The sequence below is a fragment of the Fusarium solani genome, assembly GCF_023522795.1.
Source record: "Fusarium solani strain SB1 chromosome Unknown bctg00000006, whole genome shotgun sequence".
Lineage (NCBI taxonomy): Eukaryota > Fungi > Ascomycota > Sordariomycetes > Hypocreales > Nectriaceae > Fusarium > Fusarium solani.
This window is the reverse complement of record NW_027072151.1, coordinates 2,299,565-2,317,017: the sequence shown is the minus strand read 5'-3', so window position 1 is coordinate 2,317,017 and position 17,453 is coordinate 2,299,565. Positions and strand designations below refer to the sequence as shown.

The following is a 17,453-nucleotide window of genomic DNA, read 5'->3' as shown; positions in this document are numbered from 1 at the left end:
CCTCCCTCTACCAAAAGTTAGCGATGGGGTTGATTGATAAGATAGCGATCGCGCTACTGACAACCCCTCGTCCGGTTCCGGGGGAAACATCACAACACACGATATCTCACTGGATGGACAAACTATTAGACTCGGTTTTTCAATGCCGAATTACTAGCTTGGCTTGGTATCCATTGCTGCTGCTACCTTTATATGAGTCTATCCGTTAATCCGTGCCCCCGCATCCATTGTTGCCCAGTGTCCGTTGATCCCTATCCGTGTTGATCCCGCCGTCTATAATCCTTGTCTAAGTCATTCATTCGTATCTTGAAAACTGATCATGGCATCATGGCAAAGCTCGTGGTCGTCCAGCTCTCGCGGCTTTCATTCTGATCCATGACCAGATCTCCCTCACGTCTCCTCCAGGCTTGAGCTTCTGCTCCCGAGCCATCTCAAGCCCGCCCTTTCTGAATCCTCCCGGAAGAAGCGTCCATACTGCGATGATGAAGGCTAGTATTCCGAGGACAATTGGTTGCAGGACTTGAACACCTGTTTGTTGAGCGATGGCTCCGACCGCAAAGGGGCCGATGGCAGCGCCGCCTCCTCCGACAGCAGATGCGAACCCAAGTGCACTAATGTGGTAGTCGGTTGGAAGCAGCTTTGTCGCAGCAACGATGGCAGCTGGGAACAGAGGTCCTAGGAAGAAACCAAGGAGCATCACAAAGATTACCGAAGCTACAAAGTCTGGTACCAGCCAGTACAGTAGCTCGAGGAGAATGGAGAGGGCCAGGTACATGGTGATGGCCAGCTTCTCACCGATGCGCTCCGTCACGAACCCGAGCACGACACGGCCCAGCGTGAGGCCCAGCCAGAAAAGAGTCACGGTGAGGCCCGCGAGGAAGGGCTTGGCGTGCCGGACCCGCAACATGAAGGTGACGATCCAACCGCCGAGACTGACCTCTGCCGCCACGTAACCCAGCAGGAAGATGGCGACTATCCAGGTGACGGGCTCCTTGACGGCCATGAGCGTCGTCACGCGGCTCTTGCCCTGCTGAGAGTGCATGCGTCGCTTGTACTCGTCGCCTGTCGCGCCCCAGAATGCGGTTGTGCCGATGATGAACTCGACGAACGTCAAACCGATCATGATGTAGAAGAAGGTGTACCATTCCAGGTTAGCTTCCGTTATCATGGCGGACGCGATCAGGGGGCTGATGGTGGCCCCGACGCCGTAGGATCCGTGGAGGAAGCCGAGCAGTTCGTTGGCGTGGTGCATGTTTCCGATCCAGGCATTATAGGCGCTGTCCTGCACGCCGTTTCCGAATCCAGTAAACATCATGACGCAGGGCAGCACGGGAAACGACGGGTGGAGGGCCATCGGGAGGTAGGCGAGGAGGCGGGTGATGGGTCCGATGAAGGCGGCGCCGCGCTGGCCAACCGTGTAGTGAATCCAGTTGTTGACGAGGGCGGCGACGATGTAGCCCGCAAAGGGCACGACGAAGAGGGTTGACACAGTGGTGTAGTCGATGGAGTAGTAGGTCTCGATCTAAAGGGGTGGCTTGTTGGTGAGAGTGTTGGTGGTGGTCAGGGGTTATATCAACTCACGTATGGCAGAAGAGCCTATAACACAGTCAGTTAAAGAAACGGCGATACAGGTTCATCCAGGGACTTACACCAAGACATCCATCATTCATGCCCATTATTAGAAAGGATATGTTGGTCACGTAATAGCGGTAGGCATTAATCCGTGTGCTGTTCCAGCGCTCTGGTTCCGCGACCGAGTCTGCGCTGTCATCGCCTGAAAGGCACCCGGTTGGAGAGACGGGGGGCTTCTCTGGGTCATAGTCAAGGTGTTGGTTCGCCATCCGTCCCGCTGGAAACGTTTCGTATGCTGGACTCGACATGGCCATTTTTGTCTAAGAGCAAAGACGATGATGAGAAGCTCCAGCGGCAATTCCCCTTCACGAGCGAGCAAAAGATATATACTCGCTCGCACTCCAGTCCTGTGGGCAGCCAAGGGCCTAGCCGGGGAAGGGTCATGGGCCATCCATAGCTCTGTGAGGCCCGGTCAAGCTCGTCTCGCTAAACAGTCACCCTCTCCGTACGTATTACAGATTTTTTTCCTCGTCTCAACCTCCCCACATCACATATTGCAAGACGTCGTCAGGTAGAGATTGTGCCACGTCTTGGATAGCGGTGAATGTGAGGATCAACTGATGCAGTATATTGAAGCCTTACGGGACACGTCGAAGCGCCGGGGCTGGCGGACGCATGACCCGACGTGGGATATCGCAGTCCTGTGGCCCTGTGCTCCGGCATTAGCATCGGAGAGTAGGGCGGGTAAAAAGCAAACAAGGGGTGATGGAGACGCGAAAGCAACTGATCTAGCCGCCCGGGACAGGGGACGGGACAAAAGCAATGAGAATATAGTGATCCTACCACTGGGACAGGGGACGATGAAGAGTTTTTGCGACGTGAGCGGTGAGATCGGTGAAAGGATATGAGCGAAGGGCTGGGCAGAGAATTGAGTCGAGCAGATAAATACCCATGGGAGAGAATATCGGATTGTTTGGGGCGTGAAACCACATAGCAAGCAAGTCTCCATATGTGAGGCAATCGTGAAATGAAACATGTTTGCCATATAACCCGGTACTACAGTATGATTAGAGTAAAATGTTGAAACCAACAGCGTCTCATCCGAACTGAACGGTTCGGACGAGACACGTCCCAGGCCCACCGTGAATGCTCCTTGGATATGCCTGGGAGTATTACCTGTCCAACGGGACGGGAACAACGACGGAGCAGTAAAACCAGCAACATGCCAGTCCCCGTCTCAGTATCCGCATCCGCGCCCGTGGATCGATGGCCTCTCCATTGCGGGTCTTCCACTCCCCCCAATTAGCTCCCGACACGGGTGAGCCTCATTCTCTTGCCCCGGATTGTTTTGTACGTGTAAGACAAGGTTGGGCATTCAGACGTCGGCAGAGGCTGCAAAAGCAGGTACCACTAAACGAGAGACTAAGGCAGCAAGGATGCCGTGTCGGTGTCGGGAGGCGTCGCTCTCGTAACCGGGAAAAGCAACCAAAAAGTGACGAGATGTCGGAGAATTGCTTCTTCCGCAGCTTTCATCTTTTCTCTTTTCGAAGAGACAAGATGAGGCTGTGCACACCGTTAGCTTCGCCACACGCGGGGCAGAGTAGCAAAAACGAAGCGTGGCATGCCTACGTCATCCGCCTCTCCGATACAGCGTCTCCATCTTCTGAGCCTTCCACCAGAGCGCCCAATGATGCGCCTCGTGCCCAACGAGAGCCTTTCTCTTGGACAGCTTGCCAAGCTACGAAAAGAACCATCACCACGTGCTCAGTCGTTCCGTGGCTGTGCGAAACCTTGTCGTGACCGTTGTAGAAATCTATAACTCTAGACATTGTCTCTCGGCATTGTCTCAACTTTGTTAAAACGACACTCTAGCTTCTAAACAGCCTCACTCGCAAGAATTACTTGAAAAGAATATTTGTCTCCATCGTCAGATTCAACTTCCAAGCTCAACCCTGCAGGCGGCCCTTGATTTCTTTGTCTGGGCTCCAGCTGACGTCGGCCCTCCATATTAAGCGCTGACTGAACTTTGACTCCTCCTTTGTCCAGCCACCCACGACATCTCCCTTCATTTTCAACCACTACAAACGAAACATTCTGACCTGTTTTTTCCCATCTCATCCAACCATCGAGTTTTACCCGCAGCAACAAAGCAAAAAGGGCTAAAAATCAGAAATGTCAAATTATTACGAGTACGAAGAGTACTCTTCTCGTCGTCGCCGCGACTTTTCCCCCGACAACTATTCTGGTGGCGCCCCGGCACCCAACCCCAATAACCCCGGCGCTCAAGGTCAGGGCCCTCCTCCTCCAGGAGCTCCCCCTTACGCCTCGACTTCGCGCCTCGATGAGCAGTACGGCGCTGGTCCTCCCCGTGATCGCATGACCCTTGAGCCTCCCCCGTCTCAGGCCCGTACCCGCTCCGTCCCTCCTCCCAATACCACAATGGTCCGGCGATCCCGTTCCCGCTCCCGCCCTGCCTCCGTGACATCCTCCCAAGAAGACTATGACGACGACCGCCGTCGCGACAGCCGTTCTCGCGGGCGCGACCGCTCGCAGAGTCCCCTCTCCCGCGCTCGTGGCGCTGTCGAGGATAACTTCTCCAACTCGGCCACTGGCATCGGCGCTGGTCTCCTCGGCGCCGTTGTAGGTGGCCTCGTCGCCCGCGAGGCTTCTGATGCAGCGACCCGTCACAAGCACAAGACACGAGGATACGATGACGAGAATGAGAATCGTACTCGCCTCGTCTCCACCATCCTCGGTGCCGTAGCCGGCGGTCTCGGCGCCAATGCCATCGCCAACCGTGTTGAGGACTCGAGGGACCGGGACCGTCGCCGCCAGCTCGATTGGGAGCGTGAGCGCAGCTACGTGCGCGAGGAGGAGATGCCGCGGTACGATCGCCGGAGGTCTGGCGACAGGGATCGTGACTCCCGCAGCCGTGACCGGTATGATCGCGGCAGAGCGCTGCCTGCGAACGATGACGAAGAGTATGACTTTGTCTATGACGACCCCCGCTACGACGACCGGCAGCCCCAGCGGCGCAGGAGTGAGGATGCTCCGCGATACCGGCAATAGTTGCTCTCTCTTGTATCCTCTCCTTTTGCCGCCTTGACGGGCTCTTTCTTTTAACGACTGCTTACGACTCTACGGCTGATTGTTAACCATCTCATGTTTAAAACTATTCCAAGTCTCTTGGTTGGGCAACTAGAACAGTTCCCTGCAAGGACACACAAAGAATACGTTTACTTGAAGAACATCTAACGAGGAATGATTTGATGCTATCTACATACCTGTACTTTATCTTTTAAATCGATACGTTATTAAGCGATCCGTCTTGGTGCCATCTGTGGCTCACATGTATCAGAATGCGACTTCTTTCTGATTGTACACTTAATATTAAAGAACTCCTACAACAATCATACAAGTCCCCCAACTCTATCTCTACCGTCCCAGCATCCATCCATGTGCTGACTTTCCCAGTTTCCCCTAATCCTCGCCCAATTTGTGTCCATGAGCAAACATTATGATCCCCATTCTCAAGACCTCTTGAAGCTGAGTTGATATCTCCAATTGATACCATGAACAGAGCTCAGCCATTGACTCGTCTCTCTGCGTTCATTGTCCACTGGTAATCACCACGAACATGTGACGCCCTACCTCATCCCCCCTGAAGCTCACGATGGTCACGACAGTCCATCTCCCGTTCGACAATCACTTTGAAGAACTGCGCAATCTCGGCCAGTGCCATCTGCTGCGCATCCGAAATGCCGAGCATCTTGAACAGTGATTGCGCATCCACCAGCTGCTTCGCAATCACCGAGTCGGGCTGGCAAAAGGTCCGGATGCTCATGGCTCGCGCGTTGACCTTCATAGTATGCAAAAGCCCGCTGATCTCGACCGGGTCGGCCTGTCGGCGGCCATAGAAGCGAAAGTCGTCGACGTGCAAATTGATCAGCTCGAGCTGCGTCTCCAGGTCGTACCGAAACCCAACAATCTTGGGACGACCCTTGCTCTGCCAGGCATCAGCTACCTTTTTGAGCTTGTCTGGAATCAAACGACCCTTGTCCAGCTGCACCGTGATGTAGTCGTTCAACGCAGTGCTCAAGTGAAACTCAAGCTCGCAGTAAAGAAGGCTTTGCTCCCTCGAGTCCAGGGAGACAGCCATCCGCGACGTTGGACGGGCTCGAACAACAGGCTGTGTGCGACGATTGTTGTGATGCAACTCTGTCTACATACAAGTCAGCGGCAGAATCTTTCCATGAAGTCTCAGACTCACCATGTCCTTTGCAATCTTCTTGATACTGTCAAGTATTCCCACCTTCTTCTGCGGTGCCTTTTTGGCTGCGTCAACGCCCTTGTCGGTACGCTCAAGCCATCCATTGTCTCCAATCATTGTCTTTTCACCCTTCTTCACACTGGGAAAGTCGGGTCCCCTGAAGTACAACTGCAGTGGGGAGAAGAGGGGAGTGCTTGGAGCATTCTCGGCTCGGAGGTTGGCTACCTGTGGCATCGGTGGGTGCTGGACCTCGATAGGTCGAGACAGTCGCATGCTGTCCCCTGAGCTTTTGGATCGTCGGGGTCTGTTGACGAGGGGCTCTGGATGGCTTGCCGACTCTTTGATCATTGGGTGTTGATGCATGTGAGCCCAATCTTGGTATGCGTTGACGACGGCGTCGTTGACATTAGATCGTGACCGAGCATGATGACTGCCTCCAAGATCCAGAGGGGATGGATGAGCAGTATCTGGGATGTTCGGCGAGTAGAAAGAAGAGGAGTCATCTTCGGTAACATGAAATTGCTCATACCTCCCTTGGCCCAGAGGAGAAACGGGATCGGGAATGTCCTCCATCTCGGCTGGACGGGGAGCGCTTGCATTCTGCCGCCCAACTCCAAGGTGCAGTGGAGGAGGAGGAACCTTATGCCTACGCTCAGCGATACTACCAGCGAATACATCCCGAGGGGAACCTTGGTGAAGACCTGGCATTAGGTCGGAAAAGGTTGTAGAATTTACCCCGGAGCCGTCATCCTCGCTCAGCGCCCAGCTTGGAGGGGCTTCGGAGCGGGAGGTTGATGGCTTGTGCTTTCGCGGGGTTGACCTCGGTGTCATTGTAGACTTCTTCTTGGATCTATCAGACTTGGATGGGCTGCTGCTGGCTTTACTACTGAATCTGCAGGGTGTCAGTCTCTTCCAAGCTGTGGTATGGAGCGGTGGCATACGCGTCGGTGATCTTGTCCATTTGGCTCTCCGTCAGGTTCATGCGAATATGAAGTGGTTGCTGAACGAGGCGCTTGCGTGGGGATAAGGAACGAGCCCTTTCTCCTGGTGATAAAGACTGAAAGCCGCCCCGGAGAGGAGTCGCGCAAAAGGTCGATGGATCAGAACACCGGCCCCTGTCTTGGGTCGGGCTGTTGTGTTGCATTGAGTCCGGCGCGCAGCCTCCAGAGGGGGCCTGATGAGACCAGTTTGATTCAAATCAAGTACTCGGAGTGAATCATGCAAGCCACTTGAAGCAATCATGCAAAGAGCTTGGAGTCCGGAGCAGTTGGTGCGGTTGGAAAGCCCAAGGTGCAGATCACTAGCACCGGTGATGGGGTGAGATGAAGGTAAACAAATCACGCTTTGCGACAGTGATTCAGAATCTGTCCTCGTGAGGAAAACAAACATTGATTTGGTCTAAAATCCCCTGCTGCTCCCGCCAGCTGGCAGCAACTGGCAAAAACAGCAAATAGGTGGGTAGCGAATTCTGCCACTGGCAAGATCTGGGCACATAAAATCGGCAGTGGTCATAGCCCTCCTACTCTTCGTCAGTGATCGTTTCTTTTTTCTTTTAGAGAGATGGTTGCAGAGGTCTCACCGTAGGGATGGGTCGCATGCCTTATATAGATCTCAGCCTGACCATCATGGACGCTTAGCAGGATGCACGTTTCCATCGATAATCCAGGCCGCTATCAAACCACAGCTGGGGTGTAAAGGGCCCTTGAAACCGCCGTGAGCACACCAGTTCTCTCATCGCTGGGCCAGTTGCCAGGTCCATTGCTTTATCTTCAGCAACTGGTAGCTCCCTGATGAAAGGGGGCAGCGGCCCACTGTCTGTGTACAGGCCGAACTTTCTCGCAAAATTGGCGTTTGGTATATCCCATTCACTGACTCTGTGATTTGATCGCTGCTCGAGCATATCGTAGAAAGAGGCCGTGGCATCACAATCTGGGCGATTCAGGGGCCACTCCGGCTTCGATAGGCGTATGGGAGATTTTTTGGCAACACGAAGCTTGTTCGTGATCTGCCCCATCTTACTCCGTCCCCTGGATAGTCTCGAACTGAGGGAAAACCGGGAGGTAGTCGCACATTCCTCGTCTGCCGGCTCATCAATGTCTCCTTTCCGTAAGAACTCTCCCAAATCAATCGACTTCTCCCCAACGAGTCGTCCTGGGCTATTGGTATTCGGATTCCACTGCATTTCGTGAAATTCCCTGGCAGTTATCTGACGAAACGGCCGTGTGCCCCCGTTACGGGACGAGACGTACATGGTATACTCGATCACCCAGCTCTTCCGTGTCCGTATGCCGCTTGAGAAGAGCGATGACCTTTCAAGGTTAGGCGAGTAGTCAGAGAGCCGCGTTTGGTACCGCTGGGGGTGTTCTTTCCTCCACCTGGTCAGCTTGGCAGTTGGGATGATGGTGGAGGTGACAGTCGTGAGGTGCGGTACGTGAGGAAGCTCGAGATCTGCCTGCATCTCTTGTCAGGGCGAGTTTTGGCCAGGGTGTTACACATGTCCGCACGTGTCTGTTCATGTGGTCGTGTCTCCAGCGTTGAAACGCGGCACCTGGATCATCTGAATGTTGGCAATCAACCTCGATCATCTCATAAAGCACGCCTGCCGCGAGCCCAAGATGCTCATCACCCATGTGATCTCTCAACACCAGAAATACCTGGACCATGTTAAATACTGCTGATCGGACAGGCATCTGGCTTCCTCACGAGTCGGACACCGTCGCTATATCGGTAATTGCGAGGGATGTGGGCACAGTATCTAACAAGAACGTTGCGGCATTCTAGGAGCTGGTTAGCCGGAATACTCTAACGGCCTCCTCGTTCGAGATGCTAACTGTTTTCATCAAACACTTGGGTAGGATCGACCGGCTGGTTCCCAGGACTTGACGAAGACGGCTGTGAGGTATTGGCCATTCCCTAGCGACAGGGCCAGAAGTTTCCTTCGAGCAAATGCCACTTTCTCGGAACAGAAACTAGAGGATAAAGGGGCAGGGTGAATTACAACCCAGAAGTAAGGATTAGGAGGGCGCCATATGAATTTCGGTGTGAGCAGGTGCTGTTTGGTTGGAGGTTTTCCTGCGTCGGGATCACCCAAGAAGCGGGATACACTTAGTGTGATGTATGTATGTATGGTTGAGGAAGTAGCGTATCACGAGGTGGAAGGTGTGCCCTATCTCAACACGTTGAGGCTGTACTTGCGATCTGGGTGACGCCTGCCAAACACAACTCTGGGATCTCATCTCCGCCTACCGACTTGATGCGGGTGCCTTGAGCCTGTAAATATGGACCACTTCCCAGAAAACAAATATGATATTTTCATGACGATAACATTGAGCGCACGTAGGATAGATGAGCAGGGGTGCGAATCTCAATCTCCAGTGGAACTCCAGGGTAGGCTAGGAGGCGATGAAGAATTGAAGATTGAAACACAACTCCACACGAAATCAATACAATTGAACTCTACCAGAGTTGCTATTTTGCTTACGATGTGCAATTCCTCTGGAGCCGTCTTATGGGTTGGGAAAAGAGACAGTTGGGCTTGATAGGCCATGTCTCGTTGATGCTTAAGCGATGAGATGAGATCTCTTACCCCATCTTCGAAGTCTTAGTTAATGTGGCACAGCAGATCGTGCAGATAATCCGCTTATCCGACCGCAGTAACCGTCCTTTTACGAGATCAGAGCCACGAAATTGACAGGGCCAGGTTGTCAGCGTAAAGCACGGCGTATCATTGGAAGAAGTCTTCTTGTTGCATGCATGGGGTTCTTTGGCGTCTATCCGGCCCCTCATCTCCGCCACTTGTGCAGTAGCGCATGTTTCTCCAAGATAGAATTCACTAATTGAGAGAGTGCATGCACTAACAAAAACCATCCATGCCCCAATTATCCGCTCCCGAGACAACAGCCGTCCCTGTGGTTCAGTCCCGAAGTCAACTCCCGGATCCCAAAACGGCATCTGCGGCGGTCTCTCCCCCAGATACCCCACTGGAAACCGCGGAGGAGAGTGGAAGCCTATGACGCCTGTCTGGCTGGCAACGGCTACGGCAAGTGCGCTGGGATTTTGCCCATGGTCATTGGCCTTGATGCTCAGGTGATGACAAGACAAGCAATGGCGGCGGTAGCGATTGCCTTCCCGAGGCCTAGGCCGAGACTTCTTCCATCTGGCCCAGCCGTGAGGAGTGGTCCCTGGAGCCAGCAACCTCGTACCTAAACACTCTCCACATCCCGAGCTCGATGCCGTGATCAATCTCGTTGTCTCTGCGACCCGGTAAACCCAGCCTGTTCGGTTGCCTGCTCGGGAGCAATTCTCGGTTCGCTTCGTGCTGCTTCACACCGTTGCTGACTGCCAGTCCACTACTACTATCTTGAGGCGATCTGTTGCATTTGCATATATTACCCCCTCCCGTCCCTCCGACTCTCCCAGATCCAACACACCTGGCTACTCACGTCTAGCTACTCAAGCCTGATATCTCTATACCTCTCTCACCATGGCACCAGAAGCAGACCGATCGCCCTACTATGATATTGGTAAATGAACTCACCCCCACCGATCACAGTGCTCATATCTGACATCAATCCGTCCAGTCATTGTCGGAGCTGGGCCAGTTGGCCTCATGCTCTCAACATGTCTTGCCCGCTGGGGTTACAAGATAAAGCACATCGACAACAGAGCCGAGCCAACACCGACAGGTCGAGCTGACGGTATCCAACCACGTTCGCTGGATCTTCTCCGCAACATGGGCCTCAAGTCTGACATCATGGCTCACCACCCTGCCCGCGTGTACGAGGTTGCTTTCTGGGACCCTCCTTCGTCAGGGCGCGGCATTGTCCGGACAGGGACATGGGCGAGTTGCCCCGACTTTATCGACGCTCGCTACCCCTTCACAACCTTGCTTCACCAAGGTCTGATTGAACGGGTCTTTATCGCAGACTTGGAGAAGAATGGGGTGCAAATTCAGCGTCCATGGACCATCAAGGGTTTCACATCGGATGAGCAGAAAAACCCCGAGTACCCTGTTACCGTCGAGCTGGAACATGTGGACGGAACAGCCCAGGAGACTCTGCATGCCAAGTACCTCTTTGGCGGTGAGGGTGCGAGGTCGTTCATCAGAAACCAGCTTGGCATTGCAGTTCAGCACAAGGACCCCATTGCGCATGTCTGGGGAGTCATGGACGGTGTTGTGATAACCGACTTTCCCGACATCAAGGTGAATTTACTTCCCTGGATGTCCTATACGTCTTGCATTACTGACCAACTACCAAGATGAAATGCACAATCCACAGCGAGCACGGTTCTATCATGGTAATCCCCCGGGAGAACAACATGGTTCGCCTCTACATTCAGATCGCCTCCTCGACAGACCCAGACTGGAACCCCAGGCGAACAGCTACCGAGGAACAAGTGCAAGAATCAGCCAAGAAGATCATGCAGCCATACTCCATTGAGTGGGAACGCGTGGAATGGTACTCGGTCTATCCTATCGGCCAAGGCATCTCGGATCGATACACACTAGACCAGCGCGTTTTTCTTGGAGGCGATGCTTGCCATACCCATAGCGTGAGTTTCGTCCTCAGTCAATAATGATGATGCTAACATTAGAGTAGCCCAAGGCTGGCCAAGGCATGAACACTGCCTTCCTCGATGCCCAGAACCTCGCCTGGAAGATCCATGCTGTCGAATCTGGCTTCGCAGATAGGGAGATCTTGAAGACCTATGAGACGGAGCGCAAGCATGTCGCCGAGTCCTTGCTCGATTTCGATAATCGATATGCCAAGCTGTTCTCGCAACGGCCCCCGGCAGCCGATGAAGTGCACGCAGCCTCGGCCAACCATGGCAGCAACCAAGAGGGCCAAGATAACGACTTTATCAAGACGTTCAAAGAGTCGTGCGAGTTTACGAGCGGTTACGGAGTGTACTACAAGCCCAATGCCCTGAACTGGTCGCCCGAGCACGCAGTGCAATCGCCATTGGTTCACCCGAAGGGCACAAAGCTACGGACGGGACGTCTCTTCATCAACTCGAACGTGACAAGAGTGGTTGATGCCAACGTTGTGCATCTGGAACAGGAAGTCCCGCTGAACGGCGCATTTCGAATCTTTGTTTTTGCAGGTGTTCCCGAGAAGACGCGCCAGGCACTCCAGGACTTTGCCAACAACCTCGGAAGCCAGCGATCCTTCTACGCAACGTACCAGCGACCGGACCTGGACAAGGTCTCCTATCACGAGAAGCATCTCCCTCATAGCCGCTTTTTTACGCTGTGCACGATTTTCGCTTCCAAGCGGTCCGGCATCGAGATCTCACACGACGTGCCTGGAGTTCTTGCTCGATACCGAGACCACATTTACGCCGACGACCGATCGGACTCCCGGCTACCAAATGCGAAGGCTGAGGCACATGCCAAGATGGGTTTGGATGAGGAGCGCGGCGGAGTGGTAGTGGTTAGGCCGGATGGCTATGTTGGCATCGTGGTTGGCCTCGTCGAGGGCAGCGGGACCGTGGACGCACTGAACGAGTATTTCTCGTCTTTCTGCACGAAGAAGCTGGGACAGACGATGGCGCAACTGTAAGCTGAGTTGGTTATGATAGTAGAGCAGGATAGGTATGGCGGGTTTTGGATGTTGGCTGGTGAATGTTTACACGCATCTATGGAGATAAAGAAATAAGAACAGAATAAATACCAAATTCATACATTGGAATCTATTCGTTGCTAAGAACGGAACATTTAACCCGAAGGGTGACGGTTGGACATGCGTGATGCATCGTCATACCTAGCAAGGCTTGCATCTAACCTACAGACGAATATGTACAATGGATGCATGGTGAAGTCTAATTGGAAGCCAAAAGAAGAGCCTCCTGTCGTTTCAGCCTTACGAAGTGTCGATCCCCAGTTTGATGGACTTGGGACACAGTACGTAGTTTCATCTCTGCTCCGAGTGCGCGGAATGGATGTTTGGATGAGACGGATACGACCGCCTGCCTCCCTTGGAGACCCCGACAGAGCGAGGGTCCGAAGATCAGTAGATCAGGTACGTACTGTCCGTTCTGGGGTTGAATGATTGACCAATGGAAAAATAGGGACTTCAGGCTGGCGCGACTCTGCAAACCCAACCAATGATAATTGTCCATGAGCGCCACATTGGCCCCGCCCGAGCTGCCAGCGAGTGCTGCGTAACTACCAAACGCAAACTTCACTGAAGCTTCGCTATTCTTTCACCTTACAAGCGACCTCTCCAGCGACTGCAGCGCCCCGACGACACACGCCATGGCCACTTCCATGACCTCAACGTCCCCGAATCGAGTAATACCAGAGCATTAAATGCTCAGCGAATCAAACACGTCATTATTGTTGACTGATCCCGTCGGCGCGTCCTCGCGCGGGCGAGGTTAAACTGGTCGACGCGCCTCGACCTCCCCTCCTGCTTCTCCTCTCTCCTCCATCATCAGCAACCGCAGCTTCGATTCACCATCATTGCGCTTTCGCATCCAAATCAACTTCGATTCTCGTAAGATAACCCGCTCTGGCTTATTCGCTGCTTCTCGTTCGAGTCACTACACTTTTTGCTCTCGTCACTGCATTGCACTGTCAACCACTGTCAAGCACCTGCAGCTTTGTTTGCTCTTGCCTTTGTTGCCGTCTGCGACTGCATCCCAACAATCTTCTCTTCTCTTCAGACTCGCTCTGTCTACGATTCGGAAGCCGTCCTCTGTCATCTTCACTGATTTGGGGATTCGCTCCTGCTTTCGTCAAACCAGCTTCCACTTCTCTTCACTTCACTTCTTGATTCACTCTTCACTTCACACTTTCCATTTTTGCGCCTGTCTTCGTCGCACCTTCACGATGTCTTTTTCACCATACGCTCGCGTTGTCGTCCACAACTCCGCTGACATTAACGGCTGCCCAAGACCTGCGTGGCTTCGGAATCATCCCATCCTTCCAAAGCAACGTCGCTCTCGGGCTGCTTCTAAGCAGGCGCCCTCGGCTCCTCAGGAACCAACACCACCACCCATCACACCTCCCAGACGTATCAGACGGCCCAATAGTCGTCCCCAGATCAACAGCCCCATACCTCGCGCCGATACACTCGCCGATCCCACAGTTCGCGCCCGATTTGGTGTCACCGACTCTCCGATCCCATTCAATCTTCCGCCTCGCCCATCCCGAAAAGCGCCCAACACTCCCGCGCCTTCCGCGAATCCTGCTGTTTCTGATCCAAACTTGGTTGTTGTAAATGGCATCCAAACCCGCAAGCGCCACGCCGAGGACAACGAAATCGAACTTGTTGCCGCAGTCAACGGCATCACAGACACTTCCCACCCGGTTGTTACTATTCGAGAAGGCGAGACCGTTCCCAACGTGGAACCTGGCCAACAGGCCTATGTAACTCCTTCCTTTCTATTATGTTTGACTCGTTACTGACAAGCTTGACAGAACTCATACCGTATGCTCGGGTTTCTACCAGGCCCCCGATCCCTTACCAGGATGATATCCAGCATTTATTCGGCCGTTTCCGGCCTGGGAGACAAGATTGGCAGGATAAGTATGGCATCACCTCTGACTCGACTCTCAGGCATGTGCTGACCCGTGTTGTAGTCAATCCTCAGTCGTATCGAGTCGCCGAGTTCCGCTCCTATTTGAACGACAAACAAGTTACCAACAAGCGTATCAAGATCAGCAGCGACCAAGATGACGGCAAACCTGAGAGAGCCACTCGCGGCGATGTTGCCCCTGACGTTGATGAATTGCGATGGGTTGATCGCGATGGTCTGGGCGCCTTGATGGACGAATACAAACTCTTTGTCAGAGCTATCGCCAAAGTCTGGGACTGTCTTTCTAAGGGAAGTCGGGCAGGCGCGAACAAAGAACTGGAACCCCTGCGCATCTTTCTGGCTGACAATGCGAGCGACCGTGCCATGTTGAGTAATGGCGACGGCCACGACCTTTGCGAACTCTTCGCCCTGCAATTCAAGCGGGCTTTCGAATTTCTGGACAGCATCTACGAAATTGGCATCATCGTCAAAATCCGAGACGGCAACGAGACTGTTCCTACCGTTCTCAACTACAAACTCTCCCCGACCGCTATCGAGAATATGACCTCGATCAAGAACTTCTTGTCTGCCCCAGCACTTCCTGTCATTTGCAAGGATATCCTGCAGAAACACAACGAGCTCGAAGCCATGGTATCTCAGGCTTTCCTGAACAACATCATACTTGATCTCGAGGCCATCATTCGCAACATTCCGGCCCCAAGCTACGTTCTCTCCAAGGATTATCGTGACAGGCTTCAGGCTACGTTCCCCCCGCCCCCACGAACTGATTTGGACACACATCTTCTACTCCCGGGGTCTTTCCCTGATTTTGATGAGCTTAAGGAGCCTGTCGAAGCGCCAACTACGCCCTCTGTTGAAGAAACCCCCAGAGAGCCGACCAAGGTTGAGCCACCTCAGCCCGAGTTTACCCCACCCGTTATTCCTCGTCCCAACTTCTCAAAGACCGACTTCATTCGCACAGACATTGTCAAGAAGACCATTGACCGGATAACATCCGAGGACTACAGATCGACCTTCTACGAAGACAGTGAGGAGCATCGTGCAATCAAGGACTCCTACATCACCGACTTTGAACCCAAGGTTCCCCTCACTGCAAAGGAGGTGGGATCTCTCAAGTCGATTTTGCGAAACCGAAGGAAGCACCCTTCCAAAGTCACACCCAAGCGGCTGGGAATAACGCGCCCACCCAAGTCTGTGCGCTTCACCGATTCTACTCTCAGTCCCCGACAACGGACACACATGGGACTTGATGTTCCTAAGCGTATTAGACACGGCCAAAAAGGAGAGCCAGTTGCGCCCTCTGAAGAATTCCAAGAAAACCGACCCGCCTGGGCGCGTAGATGGCTCAACCTCCCATCTGTTCCAAGCAAGGAGCCATCCCAAGACCGCATCCTCCCTACATTTCGTCGTCTTGAAGAGAAAGACGGACTTGACCCTACTCCTCGTATCAATGAGCTATTTGCCCTCCCCTCGCTCAAGCTGCTTGAAATTAGTGATGATTCAAGGGCGGGAATAGAATTCCAGAAAGAGCAGGCTGCGTTGAAGGCTGCCGAAGAGGCACGCCAGGCAGCCGAGGCGGCGAGGCGAGAGGCTGAGGAAAAGGCTCGAAAGGAGCTTGAGGAACGTCTTGCTCGATCTGGTGGACTACGGATGCCCATCCAACCATTCGTTACACCTGTATCTGCATCATGGCAGACAAGGGCACAGGACACGCTCCGTGCCGCCGCTACAACTACCCTCGCAAAGACGATTGAGGGAGTTGATTTGCGTCGTCATGACTTTGCCAAGGTGGTTTCTTCCACAGAGTGGCTCAACGACGAGATCGTCAACGGATCTCTCATGTGGCTCGACCAAGCCATCAACTCGGCTGCTGGCATTAAGGATGTCAAGAGAGTCACCCGCAAGTGTTTGACCATGTCGTCATTCTTCTTCAAGAGACTACAGGACCAGGGAGTAGCACGAACACAGCGAACCCTTCGGAGATACGGAGTTGAGAAGAGGAACTTCCTTGATGTCGACACCATCCTACTGCCCATATGCGAGCGCGCTCACTGGACGCTGCTTGTTGTCCGCCCATCAAAGCGGACTGTGGCTCATATGGACTCGTTGAATTCGCGAGGCAACCCAGCCTACACCAACCTAGCTGTGGCATGGCTCAAGGACGTTTTGGAGGAGAAGTTCATTAAGGATGAATGGAAAGTGATCTTCCACGAGGCTCCACTGCAGAATAACGGCCATGACTGCGGAGTTCACACCATCACAAACGCCATGTGCGTCGCTCTGGGCCTCAGCCCCGTCGACTCCTACACGGCAAGCGACATGCCTGCGCAGCGGATCCGCATCGCATGTATGCTACTCAACGGCGGCTTCAAGGGAGAATTCGATTTACGAGTATATTAGTATCGATCATTGGTTTACAGTCCATCATGGCTTATCACTGTATGATTTATGCAGGCGTTTCGAGGCACAGAGTGCGGTGGTCTCTGTTGGATGGTACTTGGTGTTTTGGGACGATACCACGAGCAGACAGTTGCATAGCTTTGGCGTTTATCTTTTTTTTTTTTTTTTTTTTTTTTTTTTTTTTTTTTTTGGATGAGATGGATTGCATGAGAGAGGAAAAGCTCGCCATGATGGCTTGAGCATGTTGTTTGAATGAGTTGACAGGGGGTCGGCATGGGGGGACAACAGTACAGTTTTGAGATTCTGTCTGTATCAGATGAGAGAGAGGCAGAGGCCAAGAGAGTGGTTGGATCTGGTCCCCCAGTAGCAGAGAGAGACAGAGAGAGAGAGAGCTTGAATACAGAATTCAGCTGTTGACGAATTTCTTGGCTGCATATCTCGTGTGATGTCTCCCCGTGCCCTTTCTTTGTTGTCATTGGCGCTATGAATTACGATTCGTCATAGCTGAAGCGTGCTGAAGCCGTCACCAACAGCCTGTCGTGATATGGCGTCTTGAGGCACATGGACAACAAGGTACGCGATAGCCTACCTCGGGGCAAGGCATACCACACGCCAAAGCACCGACTCTGGATACCTAGACGGTGGTAAGTTATCTACACCCTCCAAC

The 17,453-nt window shown here is 53.3% G+C and overlaps 5 protein-coding genes across 5 annotated transcripts; 3 read left to right on the top strand and 2 right to left on the bottom strand.

Annotated features, from left to right (window-relative positions):
• Window positions 1-325: 325 nt before the first annotated feature.
• On the bottom strand, window positions 326-1,886 carry MRS44_010430 (uncharacterized protein; the record flags this gene model as incomplete). Its single annotated transcript, XM_065620119.1, has 3 exons — window positions 326-1,522; window positions 1,582-1,596; window positions 1,650-1,886. 3 exons carry the CDS (start codon window positions 1,884-1,886, stop codon window positions 326-328), a joined length of 1,449 nt encoding a protein of 482 aa, XP_065476308.1.
• A 1,858-nt stretch (window positions 1,887-3,744) lies between these two features.
• On the top strand, window positions 3,745-4,641 carry MRS44_010429 (uncharacterized protein; the record flags this gene model as incomplete). Its single annotated transcript, XM_046277191.2, has 1 exon — window positions 3,745-4,641. The coding sequence occupies one exon, from the start codon at window positions 3,745-3,747 to the stop codon at window positions 4,639-4,641; it is 897 nt and encodes a 298-aa protein (XP_046128543.1).
• A 583-nt stretch (window positions 4,642-5,224) lies between these two features.
• MRS44_010428 (uncharacterized protein) lies at window positions 5,225-6,803 on the bottom strand (the record flags this gene model as incomplete). The annotated part of the gene is made up of 3 exons (XM_046280205.2): window positions 5,225-5,794; window positions 5,843-6,734; window positions 6,784-6,803. The coding sequence occupies 3 exons, from the start codon at window positions 6,801-6,803 to the stop codon at window positions 5,225-5,227; spliced, it is 1,482 nt and encodes a 493-aa protein (XP_046128544.2).
• A 3,522-nt stretch (window positions 6,804-10,325) lies between these two features.
• On the top strand, window positions 10,326-12,405 carry MRS44_010427 (uncharacterized protein; the record flags this gene model as incomplete). The annotated part of the gene is made up of 4 exons (XM_046284604.2): window positions 10,326-10,365; window positions 10,423-11,045; window positions 11,102-11,395; window positions 11,443-12,405. The coding sequence occupies 4 exons, from the start codon at window positions 10,326-10,328 to the stop codon at window positions 12,403-12,405; spliced, it is 1,920 nt and encodes a 639-aa protein (XP_046128546.2).
• A 1,271-nt stretch (window positions 12,406-13,676) lies between these two features.
• Window positions 13,677-16,786, top strand: MRS44_010426 (uncharacterized protein; the record flags this gene model as incomplete). Its single annotated transcript, XM_046271360.2, has 3 exons — window positions 13,677-14,216; window positions 14,268-14,376; window positions 14,430-16,786. The coding sequence occupies 3 exons, from the start codon at window positions 13,677-13,679 to the stop codon at window positions 16,784-16,786; spliced, it is 3,006 nt and encodes a 1,001-aa protein (XP_046128547.2).
• Window positions 16,787-17,453: the final 667 nt, after the last annotated feature.